General features: G+C 43.2%; 1 protein-coding gene across 1 annotated transcript in view; it reads left to right on the top strand.

Moving 5' to 3' along the window:
- MPZL3 (myelin protein zero like 3) overlaps positions 1–18954 on the top strand; it is a 79657-nt gene that overhangs the window by 259 nt on the left and 60444 nt on the right. Inside the window, exon 2 of the mRNA XM_089657312.1 lies at positions 11080–11243. Within this exon, the coding sequence (XP_089513438.1) occupies positions 11080–11243 (164 nt within the window). The remainder of the gene's footprint in view (positions 1–11079; positions 11244–18954) is intronic.

Genomic DNA, 18954 nt, shown 5'->3' with positions numbered 1-18954 from the left:
TACATCTCCACTTTACACTGCTCATCTTACTTCTGACATTCTGAAGTGTTTGGGAGCTGCTGAAAGTTCGGTTCTACTGGATTAAACCGGCCATAGATGGATCGAAATTTGTCGGGTTCAGCAGGGACTGGCAGAACTTCGATCCCTCTTTGGGCGGGCTGGTCATACAGAAGTCGATCTCTTGATTGATCAGAGCTGCCGGATATAGCCAATGGTGCCGGTGAGTTTATTCTGGTGGGGGAAGCCTCTCCATTATTAGAATACAATAGCTTCGCAGGAGGGATTCCCCCATCCACTTCAAATGTCTGGATGGGGGAATTGAATTATTTTCTTTCATTCAATCCGCTGATTGAATGAAAGAAATTGAATCGTGTATGGCCTGCCAGACATTTCTTTATCCACCGGCTTGTCACAAATTTATTTTCACAGTATTTGTACCATTCTCTTTAGAATGTGTTTGTCACCTGATAGAGTTGGTTCCAGACTCCTGGGGGGTATTGTGTCCTTTGTGCTTGGACAGCTTATGGCCTTTTTTACACAGACTTTCCAATTGGGTCCGTCTGTCAGTTTTCTAGGTGGACCTGAATGGAAACTCCATGCAGGACTTTGAACAGATGGATGTTACTTGTGTAACGCCAGCCTACCCCTGAGACCATCCAGGTCCAGAAAAACCTAAACATGACGGGTCAAAGGTAGTCTGATGTGAATGGACAGTGGAGTCCGTTTACATCCGGCCGTCCATAGAGCTGTCACAGGTCTGCCGGACACAAACTGGGCGCAGATGTCAGAAAACTGATATCCATCTTGTTTGGCTCTGATTCAGCAGGAGATCTTCTCATGGATTTCCTGCTGACTGGAGCAGACACTGCTCTGTGTAAAAAGGTCCTTAAAGTTCACCTTTTGGAATATGTTACATGTTCCACCCCTTTTTAATCTTGCAGCCTCCGCCCGATCCTCCTTGTAATTGTGACAGTGGAATGGGGATCTTCTCTCCGCACGCTCTGTCATTATTTGAAAAGAGCATGGCCATGCAGGGCTCGGCTCTCACGGCCAGTCATTCGTAAACAGTGCTACGAATGAGTGAACTACAAGTACCAACAGCCTTTGCAGCTGAAAGCTTGTAGTTCTCAATGAACTGCCAGGGTGCTAGTGAGCACTCTAGGTAGTTCATAGAGTCTTCCTGTCATTGTGTAACTGCCTGCCCGTGCAGACAGATACACTGACAGTCTGCAGGAACCTGAGATTGCATCCGCGATCTGCTAATTCTGGATGCAATGCTTTACAGACACCTAAAATAAATAAATGTTTTGGGGGTTTTTCATGCAAAAAAAAAAATGTTTTGTTTTTTGTGTTTTTTTTTTTTTGGAAGGGCGAACTTAGCCTTTAAACTGGTCATGGACATTGTTTGTTTTTTTCTTCAAGAGAAAAGAATAGATTCCCCCATTCATGCTAACAGCATTGACGGATGAGTCTCCACTATTGGCTATTGAATTGAAGCAGCTGCAGCACTCAGGGTTGCTCTATTGCAGTGGTACAGCCTGATAGGATGCAGTCACTGTTCAGAAAATGATTTTTCACCTCACTCGGCCAATTTTTAAATTGATTTTTGTCAAGCTGGGGGGTGCTTGCAGGGCCACTCATGACTCTTTTTGGTTGGCTCCTCAGGAATTGGCCAAAGTTCAAGCTGTCAATGGGGGGCATTTAAACCAAATAGGGATCTTGTTGTTGGAGGCAACTTGTCAGCGTCAGGATTGCTAAAGGAGCAATAGCAACACTCACCTGGTGTCCCATGGTCGCTGCTTCTTTACTGGCATCCAAGATTCTGTAGCTACAGTCAGAGGGTGACACCATAGGATCAGACAAGAAGCTGGCAACCAGAGATTTCCTTATCACTTGTGTGTCATAAAAATTCCTACAGCAAGGAAATTATAATTATGTAGACTATACAATCTCTGTTAGACCTATCAACAACTATGTAGTGCGGAGGGCTGCGTGATTTGATACATTAGTATCATTAATTATAGTTGGGTTGATTAATTTTTCCTTGTATTTCTAGCAGAGATTGTATAGTGAATGGCTACTTTATAGGAGAAGAATAGAGGGGACCTTAAGGGCTGGGTCACACCATAGAAACGCAGTCCAGATGCGTTCTGGGTGTGTTTCTGCCTGCATGCTTTTGATGCTTTCCGGTTAATTTTTTCCCCTTTTTCTGCAATTTAAGTAGGGACATGTGCTTTCCTGTGTGTTTTTTTTTTTTTTCCCCCCAAGTGCGTTTTTGATGTGTTTTACCACGTTCCAGTATAGTTCTGTGCAGGAAAAATGCAACCTGTACTTTTTTTTTTTCTTCAGCCGCAACGCACTGGAACTGAAAGCACTGATGTGAACTTTGACACTGCCAATTATATAACCTACTTCTGTGTGTTTTGGGTGCAGGAAAAAAGCACACCGAAACGCATGTAGTATGAACTGGCCCTTAGTGATTCTGTCACTAGCAAGCTGTAATCAGTAACAGAGATTTGATAGTGTGTGGTTTACTTATGTTATAGTTTCCTTGCTGGTTAAACCTGCGAGATGTTGCTGCTCCTTCACTAGTGATTTCATTTATGTGATGTCCATCACATAAACAGGGAGCTGAACCCAATTCTGCCATTTTAACATAAAGGTATCACTCCCACTCTTGGGAATCTTGGGAGGGAGCAGTGTGACACATAACCATGGAAGAAATAATAGGGAGTTCTAAACGAAAGCTATGCAGGCTATTCATTTTCATTGGGCAGCACAGTGGCTAAATGGTTAGCACTTCCACCTGGCAGCACTAGGGTCATTGGTTCAAATCCCAACCATGGCACCACCTGCCTGGACTTTACATGTTCTCCCTGTGTCTGGATACTCCGGTTTCCTTCCATACTCCAAAGACATGTTGGTAAGTTAATTGGATCCTGTCTAAATTGGCCATAGTATGTATGAATGTAAGTTAGGGATTTTAGATTGTACACCCCTTGAAGGTTACGGACTGATGTGAATGTACAATATATATGTAAAGTGCTGTGTAAATTGATGGCGCTATAGAAGTACCTGTAATAATAATTTTAAGGAGGCATTCCCTCCTAATGCCATAGCCAGCAGCACTGATCATTGTATCATTGGTCATTGTATTTTGACATCGAGAGTGATGCCCCCACCACATTGTGTGTAGATGGGGCAATAAATCTTTTTTTTTTTTTTTTTTTTTAAGTTCAACCTGCTGAATGTATGAGCTGCCTTACCTACTCCTATTAAGTTACTCCTGGCAAGAAAAATTCTCTAGTGGTTTTGGACACTGAGGGAGGTAGCAGCAGATGAGTGCGCTCTTTTGCTGTTGCTTGCAAGTTGCTGCTCATGACTAGGAATAAGCATGAATTTGGTCCAAACTTGGGTTCGGACTGAACTCAGAATGAAGCTGTCATTCCCACAAGCTGCCACTCAAATGCAACCAGGACATTCCCCTGCCACACAGCTTCACATAAACAAAAGGGCAGAGATGCTCATGATACTGCTGACCTAATATAGCCATATAGTCTTTGTCCTAACGTGGCCAATGTCATTGACCCAATATGGTCGTATGGCCGTTGTCCTAACATGGCCAATGTCATTGACCCAATATGGTCGTATAGCCGTTGTCCTAATATGGCCAATGTCATTGACCTAATATGGTCGTATAGCCATTGTCCTAACATGGCCAATGTCATTGACCTAATATGGTCGTATGGCCGTTGTCCTAACATGGCCAATGTCATTGACCTAATATGGTCGTATGGCCGTTGTCCTAACATGGCCAATTTCATTCATGTAATATGGTCATATGGCCGTTGTCCTAACATGGCCAATGTCATTGACCTAATATGGTCATAGGGCCTTTGTCCTAACATGGCCAATGTCATTAACCTAATATGGTCATATGGCCTTTTATCCTAACATGGCCAATGTCATTCACATAATATGGTCATATGGCCGTTGTCCTAACATTGCCAATGTCATTGACCTAATATGGTTATATGGCCGTTGTCCTAACATGGCCAATGTCATTGACCTAATATGGTTATATGGCCGTTGTCCTAACATGGCCAATGTCATTGACCTAATATGGTCATATGGCCTTTGTCCTAACATGGCCAATGTCATTGACCTAATATGGTCATATGGCCAATGTCATTGACCTAATATGGTCATATGGCCTTTGTCCTAACATGGCCAATGTCATTGACCTAATATGGTCATATGGCCGTTGTCCTAACATGGCCAATGTCATTGACCTAATATGACCATGTGGCATATTAGGTCATTGATTTCTTGAGCATGCCCACCCCTTTGTGTGTGTGTGTTGCATCGGGGAATGCCCTTGTCACAGATGATTGGGTGGGAGTGACAGCTTCCATCCAGGTTCGCTGTGAACCCAAGTTTCGACCAAACCTGCTCATCCTTACTCGCGACATGATCACTACTGCATTCATCCAATAACACAGTGAGCCTGATTTACTAATTGAATTGGGATCTTCACTCAACAAACTGTCTGAATAATCACTACAAATACTGTATCTAATCAGTGGGTGTGCACTTTGAATACCTGAAAAATTATGTGCTGATGCCACACAACTGGACAATTGAAGTGAATTTGTTCTTAAAAAAATCATACCTGTATAAAATGTAGAAACTGAAACCATGAAGCAAATTGCTGGCACTTTTATAAGGAGCAGTAAAGAAAATCTTCCCTCTAGTCTAGTCCATAAGAAACAAGTGTAGGGCTGGTTTTAAAATTAACAAGACTGAGGGTAAAGTTCAAAGATTAAACCTCCACCAAATTAGTAAAACTAATATTTAAATGTTTGCTTGAACTGTGACAAACTTTGTGTCAGTATACAATGAACAGTATTTTTTCCAATAAGGGGCAAAACATTTATATTTATTAAGAGCCCATTCACACTTGTGCAACTTGTCATACGACTTTGGGGTCCAAAATCGCATGAGAAGTTGCACCCCATATTTTCCAATGGGCACCATTCATATCTGTGCGACTTCAAATTGCAGCGACTTTAAAGTAGTTCCTGCACTACTTTAGTCTGATTTTCATGCAACTTGAGGGCCAGAGACCTCAGTGTAAACCCTGCAAAGTAGCATGAAAATCGCACCTGAATGTTGTACATGCGACTTGTGTGCATCAAAATCATACCAAAGTCACTTCAATCTCATATCAAGTCGCAATGAAAATCGCATGATTTTGAAGTCGAACAAGCATGAATGGACCCTAAATGACAATATAAATAAATCAAATGACAAAAAATCTAATTTCATCATAAATTTAGGCCAAAATGTATTTTGCTCCATGTCTTTGCTAAACAAAATCCTAATACATGTAAATGAATTGGTTTACGTGAAGTTTTTTTTTAATACTAGTAATGGTGGTGATCAGCGACTTGTAGCGGGATTGCAGCAGGCATTCTGACACTGGGGGGGAAATGACTAACTGTCACTGACATCCCCAGTGACACTAATACAGTGCTCAGTGCAGGGGCTTCCCTAGGCAGGTGCGGACCGCACTGGGTGACACCTATTGCACGGGGTGACACCGGACCCACTCCACGAAAAGGTAGGTTTTAAAGCAAACCGACAATCCCCACAGGATGGATCGGATCTGCAGATTGAGCATAATGGATCGGAGTCCGATCCATTATCCTCCCCAATCCGCAGATCCGATCCATCCTGCAGGGATGGTCGGCTTGCAACCTATACAGGGTTAACTGATCTCTCCACGAAAAGGTAAGTTGTACAGCAAGTCGACGATCCCCGCGAGGTGGATCGGATCTGCAGATTGGGGAGGATAATGGATTGGACTCCGATCCATTATGCTCAATCCGCAGATCCGATCCAACTTGCAGGGATCGTTGGAGGGGGTGTCACCAAGTGTTACCGCACCAGGTGACACCAACCCTAGGGACGCCCCTGGCTTAGTGCTAATAAAAAACACTGACACTGTAGTAATGTCACTGGGCAGGAAGGGATTAACATCTGGGGCGATCAAAGGGTTAACCTTGTGCTGTGTGTGTTTCACTTTGTCAGTACATTTCTTTGTATTGCTCTGCTATGCAGAACAATACAAAGCAGTGTGCAGGAGCTGACAGGAGAGATTTGTATTGTTGACATACAGGTCTCTCCCCTGTCGGTGATACTAGGTGATTGCTGGGTGCAGGTGGGGAATCACTGGCTGGGACCGTGTGATCGACAGCTGAGGCATATATATATGTGATTTTGCACAACCCTGACACCCTGTAGCAGTATTATTTCTATAGAGTGGCGGAAAAGTGGTTAAATGGTGTTTAATTGACAGTCTCTGCATGTATGAATGTTTTTTTTGTCAGATTTTATTACATAGTTCGTCTGGCTGAAAAAAGACCAAAGTCCATCCAATCTCTTATCAGTTTCGTTGTCCTTCTCTTTACTTTCTCCAATGTTCTTTTTGTGAATTGGTGCCCAAAAGTGAACTGCATATTCCAGATGAGGTCTTACTAATGATTTGTACAGGGGTAATATGATATCTCTCTCTCTGGAGTCTATACCTCTTTTAATACAAGAGAGGATTTTGCTTGCTTTAGAAACTGCAGCTTGGCATTGCATGCCATTATTAACTAGTTGCCGACCACAGATAGCCGAATGACGGCTTCACTGCGGCCGGCCAGTTCTGGGTGGACGTCATATGACGTCCCCCCCCAGAACGCGCTCTCCTGCGCGCCCCAGGGGGCGCGCTCCCGGCGATCTCCGTGATCGCTGTGTCCTACGGACACAGCTGATCACGTGATGTGGTAAAAGGCCGATCCCAGCGGCCTTTTACCACGTGATCAGCGGTGTCCAATGACACGCTGATCACAGGGAAATGCAAGTGCCGGTTCTCAGCTGCACTTTCCTCACGCTGTCAGATCGTGAGGAAAGTACTGCCGAGAACCGGCAGTTGTCACAGCGGGGATCGGCACCGATCATCAGGACACTGATGATCAGTGCCCTGATGATCGGTGCCCAGCAGTGCCACCCGCAAGTTCCACCCACCTGTGCCCAGCAGTGCGCCCACTAGCGCCGCCCACCTGTGCCCAGAAGTGCCACCCACCTGTGCCCAGAAGTGCCACCCACCTGTGCCCACCCACCTGTGCCCACCCACCTGTGCCGCCCACCAGTGCCACCCACCAGTGCAGCCCAGCAGTGCTGCCAGTCAGTGCCCAGGGGTTGTGCCAGTCAGTGCCGCCAGTCAGTGCCCAGCAGTGATGCCAGTCAGTGCCGTCTATCAGTACCCATCATCAGTGTCACCTATCAGTGCCGCCTATCAGTGCTGCATATTAGTGCCGCCTATCCGTGACACCTCATTAGTGCTGTCTATCAGTGCCGCCTATCCGTGCCACCTCATTAGTGCTGCCTATCAGTGCCCATCAGTGCTGCCTATCAGTGCCCATCAGTGCTGCCTCATCAACGCACATCAGTGAAGGAGAAAAAATACCTGTTTGAAAAATTTTATAATAGAAACAAAGAAATTTTTTTTTTTTCAAATTTTTTGCACTTTTTTTATTTATAGCACAAAAAGTAAAGCGCCCAGTGGCAATTAAATACCACCAAAAGAAAGCTCTATTTGTGAGAAAAAAATGATCAAAATTTCATATGGGTACAATGTTGCATGACCGCGCAATTGTCAATCAAAGTGCGGCAGCGCTGAAAATTGGCCTGGTAAGGAAGGGGGTATAAGTGCAGGTAGGCAAGTGGTTAAGCTTGTGATCTACCAGAACTCCCAGATCCTTCTCCGCCATTGATTCCCCCAATTGTACCCCCCCCCCCCCCCAGTATGTATGATGCTGTGCTTTCATCCTCTGACACAGCACAAACAAAATAATAATCTAAGTGGGGTCACCAGGAGAGGAAGCCACAGGCATCCGTTAAAATCTCAAGGTTTCCAAACTTTCCCAGTATTAAAGCTGAATTCCAGGTATGGCAGATTTACGTAGTTACATTGGTCCAGCTTGGGTCAGTGTAAATATGTATGTGTCAAGCCTGTCGGATCCCCCTGATAGCTGGAAATCAGAGGTGAGCAGTAACAACTAGGCCTCACTTAACAACTTCCTGGGAGTATTCCAGTCAGTCTTCAGGAGGTTTGTAATGGCCTACACCTATAGCAAGGGTATTCCTCAACTTTCGTCAAAGCTGCCCAGTTTGTTTTTATCTACAGACCTCCCTTATCTGCATAGGCAGGTTTTTTTTTTGGGGGGGGGGGGGGTTTGTAAAGGTGAACTATCCCTTTTGTACTCTATTAAGAAAACATTCTGGCTGAAGTTTTAAAATAAGAACAAGAGCTGGGGCGTATTCACACTTATGTTTTGTGCTAAGGCAAAAACACGCACTGTAACACGTTACCACAATCTATGGAAACACTCATGTTTCTGCACATTTTGATTGTGAATCGCACACCAATGCATTGTACAGTAGAGCCCAATGCACTGCAGAGAACTACAACACAAATACTGTGTATTGTGGTGTGCTGCATCTTTTTTTTTTAACTGGTTATGTATGTTTCCATTATGATGTGTTGGCTCCCCATTTATAATGAACAGATTTCATTGGATTCCTGCTGAATCTCGAACCATAGGTGGCCCTGAGCTGAATGTAAAGTTCTTGGTTGAATAATGAATGTGTCCTAAAAGATGCAGTCATTGACAATGCCACTGTATTTACAATACAATAGTCAACAGTGGAGATTCCCCCATCCACACTATTTAGTAGGCAGAATGAAAGAACATTGAGCCCTGTATGACTGCCTTCACACAACACGTGTTGCACAAAATAACATGGGTAAGATGTATATACCAACTCCCCCTAATGTAAACTTAACCCCCTTGTTTCTATACACCTAGTAGATGGGGCACCTGCCGAGTACTTCAAGCTGAATTCCAGGTATGGCAATTTTTGCATAATTATATTGTTCCAGCTTAGACCAATAGAAATATGTATGCGCCATACTTGTGGATGCTGGAAATCACTGTAGTGGGTGCCCATACTACAGTGATTGCTGCTGGCTTCTGAGTCCTGTGCTGAAAGGCTGCCTAGCTACTTACTGAACACAGGAGGTCGCCTGTTTGTCATGGGCGCTATTCAAAGAACAATTTCCATTTTATCAATAAATGCTAAGTGTTCTCTGATTGGATGAAGTGGAGATTGTGCCTCTACCTCAGCCAATCAGAAAATACATAGCACTCTGTGAGAAAATGGAAAAGTGTTTCCTGAATGGTGCCACTGCCAAGTGAGCAACCTCCTGTGTTGGGCAGGACTCAGAAGCGAGCGAGTGGAGATCATGGTAGTAGCTGTGTCTGCAACAAAGACTTCCAGCTTCTACAGGGATCCCACAGGTAAGGGACATACATACTGTACTTACTTTCGTCCAAGCCTGTAGCCAGTTTCAGTCTGTTTTCTCCACTGTTGGTGGCGGTCAGCCTGAGTAGTACCACAGCCTAGAGAGCAAGTCAAGGGAAACATGGTTTCTCTATAGTTTTCTGGGTCAGTGGAGCAGCACTTCAGTTGGCTACACTGTGGCCATATGACCATTTGGGTCAGCAGGATGTAAGTCGCTGCCCCTTGGCGCACTTTCTGCGAGTGACCAGTGTAGGGAGAGAGACCCCGCTTACTAGGGAAAGTAGGGATAAGGTTCCAGATGAGAAGAGACAGTTTAGGGACTTGCTATCCTAGAATGAAACCTCCCTGCTTGGCACCAGACTGGCCAGGCCACACTCCTACCTCTGAGACTGACACTGTCATCATCTCTCCTTAGCCACATTTTGAACTGCACTGAACTGTGAGTGACTCTCTAGCGGTGCTCTCCCGCTAGGGTGTTTGTAAATTTGGCATTCTACTGAATACAAATGTCAAGTTTATTGCAATCAGACTCTCTGTGGTTACTGCCGCCGCACCACGCTGCATCTCTCCATGAGCTGGACCAATGTAAAAATTGCCATACCTGGAATTCGTCTTTTAAAAACCTCTAATTTCTATCACGCTTATTATTCTATGAGTAAGCTATAAAAAGTGTGAAACCTAACCAGCTTTTTTTTGGATGTACATCTTCTGCACTGCTGGGTACACACTGTGAGATGTTTTTTTTTTTTTCTTTTCTTTAAACCTCGCAGATTTCTGAATCCACACAAGTCACATGAATGCAGGAATCTCCCCAGCTGTGCTTTTGTATTCCATTAGTGGGAACCCCGTCCCCACCACCACCCCAGCCAGAACACACTGGTCAGTGCTGTAGGACTGTTCAGCAGAAGACAGTCTGGTCTAATGAGAGGGTCACACGCAGATCAAAATTTGCCCGGTTACAGCTAAACCAACTGAAGCTCAGTACATGTATACCCAGCTTAAGACTACCAAAGCAAAAAGTTTGTCATCCGAACACCAAGTATCTCCAGAATGAGTCCAAAGCTTTATTCAGCAATCACATCATTGTTACAAAAGAGATTTTTCAGAGCCTCGCAGGACCCTTTCACATGCCTTATGGCATGTGGTCCTGAGAGGCTCTGAAAAGTCACTTTTGTAACTACTGTGTGATGTGTTCACTGAATAAAGCTTTGGATTTGTTCTGGAGATCCTTGGTGTGCTGGTGACTTACTTCTCGTCTTGAATGTCTTTGGTTTCTAGCCAGTGGTCACTGCAACACCCACTTACATTTACAGCCATTTTTATGAATGTGTGTGTTGGTATATTTCAGTACAGGGAAAGTAGTCTTAAGCTGAACACAATATTCCCATCACCGAGGTCCAGTACCAGAAACTACTCATTTTGTTTCCATGCAAATATTCAGGACTATCTTTAGTTATCAGTAGGGCAAGTTCATGGAGTACCTGCTTGGTGCAAAAACAATTCATATGTGTTCATGGAAAGAGCTTTTGTAAGTAAATTATGACATAGGTAGGATCCTCCCATGTCAATCTTCCTCACAGATCTTTGGATATGTAGGGATGCTTTGCTACATTAATGATGTATGCTGGCTATACGCTTTATTGTTTTATGTCTATTCCTTACCAGGTATACCAGGGGTTCTGCTCATAAATATCCGCATGGACTCAGCAGTATATGGCGTTGTAGGAGAATCAGTCAAGTTGTGGTGTAGCTTCTACTCAACTGTTCCTAATTCGGAATTAGCAAATGTGGACTGGAGATACCGCCCTCCGGAAGGCCCTGCTTTTACAGTGAGTTATGTCATTTAAAAACCAAAAATATCTTTAGATATGTAAATATGGCCCTACATAGAAGACAGTAGCTGAATCTTGTATGTAGGATTATTTCATGTATTGGGTATGTACACAGACATGCATGAATATATGTGAATGGTAAAGATACTGCTGGTTCTCCATTTTAAGTTTGTATTATTTTTTTAATTAGCAGTATATGTTAAAAATGTGTGGATAGAGATATGTGATCTACAGTTGTGCTAGGACTCTTATCCTGATCCTTACCTTACCCTCTAGTGTATTACTCATCAGGAACTAATATGCAGGATGTCAGTTTAGATTATTCACACTTCACTGTCAGCATGCTTGTTCCAAACACAAGGACAAAGGGGTGCTGGATTTGGTTTTTCTAAGGGTTCGTGAATTTGTTACTGGGCACACTGGCTCCGCTTCGGCAGCATTCCACAAAATGGGGACCACCCTCAGGAAAAAGAGAAAACGACCCAGAGTTGAGAATCCACACACATTCAATCCAATGAGAGTGTCAAACAAATGTCCAAGAGTCCAAGGTAATTTAATGATAAAATTAATTAATAGCTAAATAGAACCAATGGGGTTTATTTACTAAAGCTGGAGAGTCCAAAATCAGACTCCCTTCTGCATAGAAACCAATCAGCTTCTAACCTCAGCTTGTTCAATGAAGCTTTGGCAATGAAACCTGGAAGCTGATTGGTTTCTATGCAGAAGTGAGTCTGATTTTGGACTCTCCAGCTTTAGTAAATAAACCCCAATGTGTCTAACCTGCCTTCTTGAAACTTTCAAAGCAGTAAATCATAATGCAGTTTTATTTGAAACTGCTCATCTGGTACATTCAAGCTTAAGCCATTCTTAAGCTCTGACGAAGGGGGAGTTTGTTCCCACCAAAATGTGTTGTTTCTATTCTGCTATGAATCAATTTTAATATTAAATAACCTTGCACTATAGGGTGTTTATTTAGCGCGATCATTGGATTGCCTGGTTGGTCCAGGCCAGGAGCTCGCTATGTAGTGAAGACAGAATTGTGGGACCTGCAACTTGAAATAAGTCAGCAATGGTAGGTCACATATTTTTGTCCTTGCAGGTTCCTTTAAAATGCTAGTTGCCTGGATTTCATGCTGATTAGCTGCTTTCTTTTAAAAAACAAACAGCCACCTGTCCTTCAGTCCCACTGTGTCCTCACACCAGCCGGATTTACCGGCCATTCTGTGTCCCCAGCACCCAGCTGCGACAGCTTCTGGCTTCACAGTGGGGTGCCCACTGCGCTGCACTTTGTGAATGGTCCCGTAGTGTTCTGGGACCTGTCGCGTGTCCCAGAAGACTATGGGGAGGACAACTTCTGCTTCCAATCGCCTAGCCAATCGCAGTAGAAGTAAGAGTGGGTACCTGTTAAATTCGGGCACCCCCTCGCTCCCCAAAGGTGCCAATCCTTAATGGGGAGTGGGGGACAAAGCTTTAAAACTCAGAACCTCCCCTTATGGGTGTAGAGAATTATATAAATTCTCAATTCACAGTATTATGAACATTAACCATGACTATGTTTTGTATTCTATTTTCATACAAGTGTATGCAACTCTTTGCAGCAGCCATTTAGAATGGATAGCACCAGATCGTATCAACACACATAACGCAAATTATGGCATTGTCCATATTGCTGCAGCGCAGTAGTGTGAATAGAGCCGTAATGGTAAATATGAGGGCATGCTTTCTCCTGCCTGTAGTAGACTGGAAACCTTTTTCTCCCTTCAATAACACTGTGCCTAGGTAGTCGCTGAAGTAGCTCTATGACCACTATTAAATAGAATTAGTAAAAGGTTGTTTTTTTTTTTTTTGTTTTTTTTTTAAACTACACTATATTGCCAAAAGTATTGGGCACCCCTCCAAATCATTGGATTCATGTGTTCCAATCGCCTCCATGACCACAGGTGTATAAAATCAAGCATTTAGGCATGCAGACTGCTTCTAGAACACATTTGTGAAAGAATGGGTCACTCAGCAGGAGCTCAGGGAATTCAAGATATTGTACCGTGATAGGCTGTCCCCTGTGCAATAAGTCCATCATGACATTTCCTTGCTACTAAATATTTAATGCTCAACTGTTAGTGGTATTATAACAAAGTGGAAGCAACTCAGCCACGAAGTGGTAGGCCACGTAAAATAACAGAGCGGGGTCAGCGCATGCTGAAGTGCACAGTGTACAGAAGTCGCCAACTGTCTGCAGAGTCAATAGCTAAAGACCTTCAAACTTCGTGTGGCCTTCAGATTAGCACAACAACAGTGCATAGAGAGATTCATGGAATGGGTTTCCATGGCCGAGCAGCCGCATCCAAGCCTTACATCACCAAGTGCAATGCAAAGTGTTGGATGCAGTGGTGTAAAGCACGCTGCCACTGGACTCTAGAGCTGTGGAGACGTGTTCTCTGGAGTGACCAATCACGCTTCTCTGTCTGGCAATCCGATGGACGAGTCTGAGTTTGTCAGTTGCCAGGAGAACGGTACTTGCCTGACTGCATTGTGCCAAGTGTAAAGTTTGGTGGAGGGGGGATTATGGTGTGGGGTTGTTTTTCAGGGGTTGGGCTTGTCCTTTAGTTCCAGTGAAGGGAACTCTTAAGGCGTCAGCATACCAAGACATTTTGGACAATTTCATACTCCGAACTTTATGGGAACAGTTTGGGGATGGCCCCTTCCTGTTCCAACATAACTGCGCACCAGTGCACAAAGCAAGGTCCATAAAGACATGGATGAACAAGTTTGGGGTGGAGGAACTTGACTGGCCTGCACAGAGTCCTGACCTCAACCCGACAGAACACCTTTGGAATGAATTAGAGTGGAAACTGTGAGCCAGGCCTTCTCGTCTGACATCAGTGTCTGACCTCACAAATGCTCTTCTGGAAGAATGGTCAAACTTTCCCATAGACACTCCTAAACCTTGTGGACAGCTTTCCAGTTGAAGCTGTTATAGCTGCAAAGGGTGGGCCAACTCAATATTGAACCCTGCAGACTAAGACTGGGATGCCATTAAAGTTCATGTGTGTATAAAGGCAGGCGTTCCAATACCTTTGGCAATATAGTGTAGATGTAAACCCCAACTGAATGACCTTTAGTTTGCTAGAGCACCATGCATCATAAATATTTTCCCATAAAATACTTGTTTTCACCTTTCTTTAACCCTTTGCATCTCAGTACTGTTGATCTCCTGCAGCCTCTTTGAAGCCACTTCCTATCTACATGCATGCACTCAAGCCAGGGCTTCAAGGCATTCCTCAGGGCGGGTTTTGCCTGTGGCAACATTGGACCATGCCTGAGTAATGTGTGTTTTAAAAACTGCCTTTTGTTGTTTCTATCAGACATTTCTGTGGTAGAATGCCGGTATATAACTGGGAGACAGGGTCACTGTGTTGTCACCCTAAAACAGTAAGTTCCAAACAAGGGCCTTCATGATAGAATCACCAAGTGTTATTTTGCTGATAATTGCAAAATTAAAAAAAATTTAAATTGCTTCTGCATTTACATATTGTATGTAGCCAGGTGTCAGCTACTGTAAGATGAATCAAGGGGAATTAATCTAAAAGAGTCATAAACTAGCTAGTTCCCTCCTAGTTCTCAGGATCCAGTCTGTTACATCACTTCCTGTCTATAAGGCAAGATAGCAATTCTTCCTGTACAGAGCAGAGAATCTTGGGACCTGTAGTCCCACGGTCAACTCTCAATGTGTTTTATAGCTCCTCCGGAACTACAAATCCCAGAAAGCTGATCCAGCAAAGGATGATGGGAGAGCTTATATATTTGACTTCTTCTAGCCGGATTGCTCTCTTGTCCTGGGAATTTCAGACAGGACGGTTGGAGGCTGCCTTTCCACCCTCAGCCACAGTTGGATTCAGCGGTCTAGTCGGGGACAGTGTTGCACTTCCACTATATCTGAATAGCTGTGTCGCAGCTGATCATGTTGAATGTCTGCGGCCACTTTCCATCAACCACTCTTCTCTGCTCATCCATCACAGCTGTCAGAGTGCTAACAACCAACTATGTGTCCATCGCTGTCTCTCAGCAGAGACCCAAAGACCTGTACAGCTCATCCTGCACTGGTGGAGATTGGTGAGTGGACAATTGCCCACCCTTCTGTTACTCCGTTACAGAGACACTGCTAGCAGACATTATTGTAACCCAGCCAAAAGAGGAATCTTTGCTTCTACCACCTCAGTTCATCTATAGGCCTGACATTACCATCCTTTATCCCTCTTCATCATTAAGAGGGCCCCAATCTGCGAGCAGAACACCATATTCCTAAATTTGGATTGACCCCAGATCATTGATAACTTATTTCCTTAAAGAGGCACTCTACCCACATACTAAGTAATTGTCAAGAGGTATTCATTTAATTTCATTACAGTGCATCAGTGGCTTAGAGGGAGCTGATGGGTTTCTGAGTATCCACCCATACAACCAGTGTTGCACTCTCAACAGGAACCACAAATGCACTTGGATATATTCAATTTGCCGACATCCTTAATGCAGTGTTACTCTTTGTATATTGCTGTAACTAGTTGTAAACCCCTAAGGAGTAACTTGAGTCATTTCTAAAAATGATTTAACACAACTGTGGTTATTACATTGCTGTGCTCATTGCCTTTATTATACTCTGTGCTGATATTCTCAGAACTTGGTTTGGTAAACACTGCGGTGTCTAAACATGTCTGAACCGAAATTGTCAGAAGGGTTGAGAAGCTTGCAAGGTCAGGGCAGCAACTGGGGACAGGCATCATCTAGCGGCTCCTGCAGGAGCACATATGTAGCACCATAACATCAGTAACTGATAATGTGGTAGGAACGGATAACCCCTTGTATAGTACAAAATCTCAATAAGGTGCCTAATAGAGGCTCCCAATTATGGTATATGATTCCTTTCAGAATGGGGGCTATTTCAATTCCACAAAGGTTGCTCCAACTTTGCTCAACATGTTTCGCGACTAAGAGGCCACTTCCTCAGGAGCTAATTGGTGCACTTGTGTGAAAAGCAGGTATACATTATAATCAAAGTAGTATACGATTGATAAACAATTGTTATGAGAGTGAAGCTTGGTTCTTTTAATTACAGGTAAACAAATTACAGTAGAATTATGTAACTGACCATGGAGAGCAGAGACCATAGGGACCAACACATTTGGGTGTCTGGACATGGGGGCACACCAGAAAGCTGCAAAGGGTACCATAAGGAACAGAATAAAAAGCCTATTGAGATTCCAATTAGGTGAGAACCCCAAAATCACGAGGGGAAAAAGAGAGTAATCACACTGGGTCAATACTTGCAGATAAGAATAAGATTTTAATCACTGAGTTTACATATAAAATGTTCAAACCAAGAAATACAGAAAGAAGCATCATGCCAAAACCGGATGAAAGAATCCAAGATACTTTTAATTGTTGGGTAAATAAGTCATAGACACATCCAATGTGTTTGGGGGAAACTACAATCCCCCTTTATCAGGGCTCAATATAGGATAAAACTTGGAGAAAACTGTGACTTCACAGGGCTATATTAGAACAAGCATTGAACTTCCCGCATAGTCAGAGCAGTTGCTGAGCAGCAATAGAGCCATATACAAGGATGAGCCATAACTTTATCATCACCCATTATAACCACCTAATAAAAAGTAGGTCCCCCTTTTTGCCCTGACCCATTGAGGCATACATTCCACTAGACCTGCTGTTGTATCCTGAACCAAGCCATCAGTAGCATATCCTTAAGTCATACTTTCTCCACTGGCTTGCCTTCTTCCCATAGTGCATCCTGGTGCCACCTCTTCCCCAGGGAAGTGACACACACACACAGCCATCCACATGATGTAAAAGAAAACATGATTCATCAGACCAGGCAATCTTCTTCCATTGCTCCATGTTCTGTTTTGATGCTCTTCTGTCCATTGTAGGTGCCTTTGGCAGTGGACACAGATCAGCATGGGCACCCTGAACGGTCTGCAGCAACGCAGCCCCATACACAACAAACTGCAATGCATGGTGTGTTCTGACACCTTTCTATCAGAACCAGCAATGTGAGCTACCGTAGCTCTTCTATTGGAAATGAGTAAACAGGCCAGGCCTTTCCTCCCACATGCATCAATGAGCCTTGGCTGCCCATGACCCTGTTACTGGTTTTCCTTCCTTGGACCACTTTTGGTAGGTCCTGACCACTGCACTTCGGGAACATCCCACAAGAGTTGCAGTGTTAGAGATGCTCTGACCCAGTTGTCTAGCTATTACAATCTGGCCCTTGTCAAAGTCACTAAAATCTTTATGCTTGCCCATTTTAATGCTTTCAACAATCAACTTCTGGGACAACATGTTCACTTGCTTCCCAATATATCCCACCCACTTTCAGATGCCATTGGAACAAAATAATTCATGTTATTCACTTTACCTGTCAGTGGTCATAATGTTATGGCTGATCAGTGTGTACATATCCAATGTGACATGACAGAAACATATTTATGGAGACTTGTAAAGAAAATGATAGGTCCACTGTAAATAGAATTCCAACAACCCAAATATTCATTTAACTACAAATGCACTCCAGTAAATGTTGCGTCAGCTTTAATCTGGCACTTTTAATACAAAGAGTCCACTGTAACACAAATTCGTCTGAAGAGTCATACAATACTTTGTATATTTCAGTGCAACTGCATTCCCAACAATGGCCATCTCAAAGATGCTTCTAAGGTTGCTACCTTTCCTGGGAAAAAATACCAGCCTTCTGATCTCTTTTCCTATTAGTAACATTGGCAGCAAGCCCTACAGCCATGCCAGGAAATTACCAGTGTGACTGCAGCTCCTTGTTGGCACATTAAAATCTAGGATAATTCATGAATATACTATGTGGTTGTACTTGTGCTGCAATATTTCCAGAGGATTATGAATTACACTAAAATGATACCAAGAATTAAAACTGAGGTTTATAACAATAACTTAACAGGACATGACAGATGAATCACAGCAAAAATACATACTTATGGTAACTAAGCATGCAGTCTAGATAAATCCAGCCAGTGAAATAGATGGTGTGTGCTTTAAAATGTATTTAACCCCAACACCACGGTAATATATTGCAGTTTACCAGTCCCTAGATTTGTTGACAGCATTCGTTTTTTTTTTTTTCTTTTTTTCTTTTTTTTTTAGGCTTTTTTAAAATTATTATATATTTTCACCTGGTAGTCCTGCCAATAACAGAAAGTGAGTTAAGAATACAGAAGAACATCTCTCCTTCTCCTCATCTCCAAAACATGGGGAAGGTGGGGGGTGTAGTCCACCAAAGTTAACTGGACAGGGCTGATCACATCTATTGAAATGCAGTATAGCACTGGTCGAGGCCTTAGGGAGTTACGCGTTCACTGGATTTCTCTCAGGATCAATAGGTAATTTTTTTGTATCTGCAGCTTTTTGTTTATTACATTCTTTATTTTCATTTTGCAAAGAAATTTAGTAATTTTTTCTTTTAATTTTGCTTATACTTACATTTGACTTTATTGGCAATGGCTACTGCTGGAATGTGGATTTTTCTCCACTTTTTTGTGTTCAATATTATATTGAGCAAGTACAATACACAGAAGAAGGTTTTACATTTCCACAGTGATAGTAGGGTAACAACTTAAAATTCCAAGCATAAGACAAAATATTCTCCAATGACATATGTGGCCACAAA

This window comes from Staurois parvus, unplaced genomic scaffold (genome assembly GCF_062004578.1).
Source record: "Staurois parvus isolate SC_StPar_1 unplaced genomic scaffold, SC_StPar_1.0 ptg000981l, whole genome shotgun sequence".
Taxonomy (NCBI): domain Eukaryota; kingdom Metazoa; phylum Chordata; class Amphibia; order Anura; family Ranidae; genus Staurois; species Staurois parvus.
The sequence above is the reverse complement of the archived record's forward strand: the minus strand, read 5'-3'. Positions and strand labels throughout refer to the sequence as shown.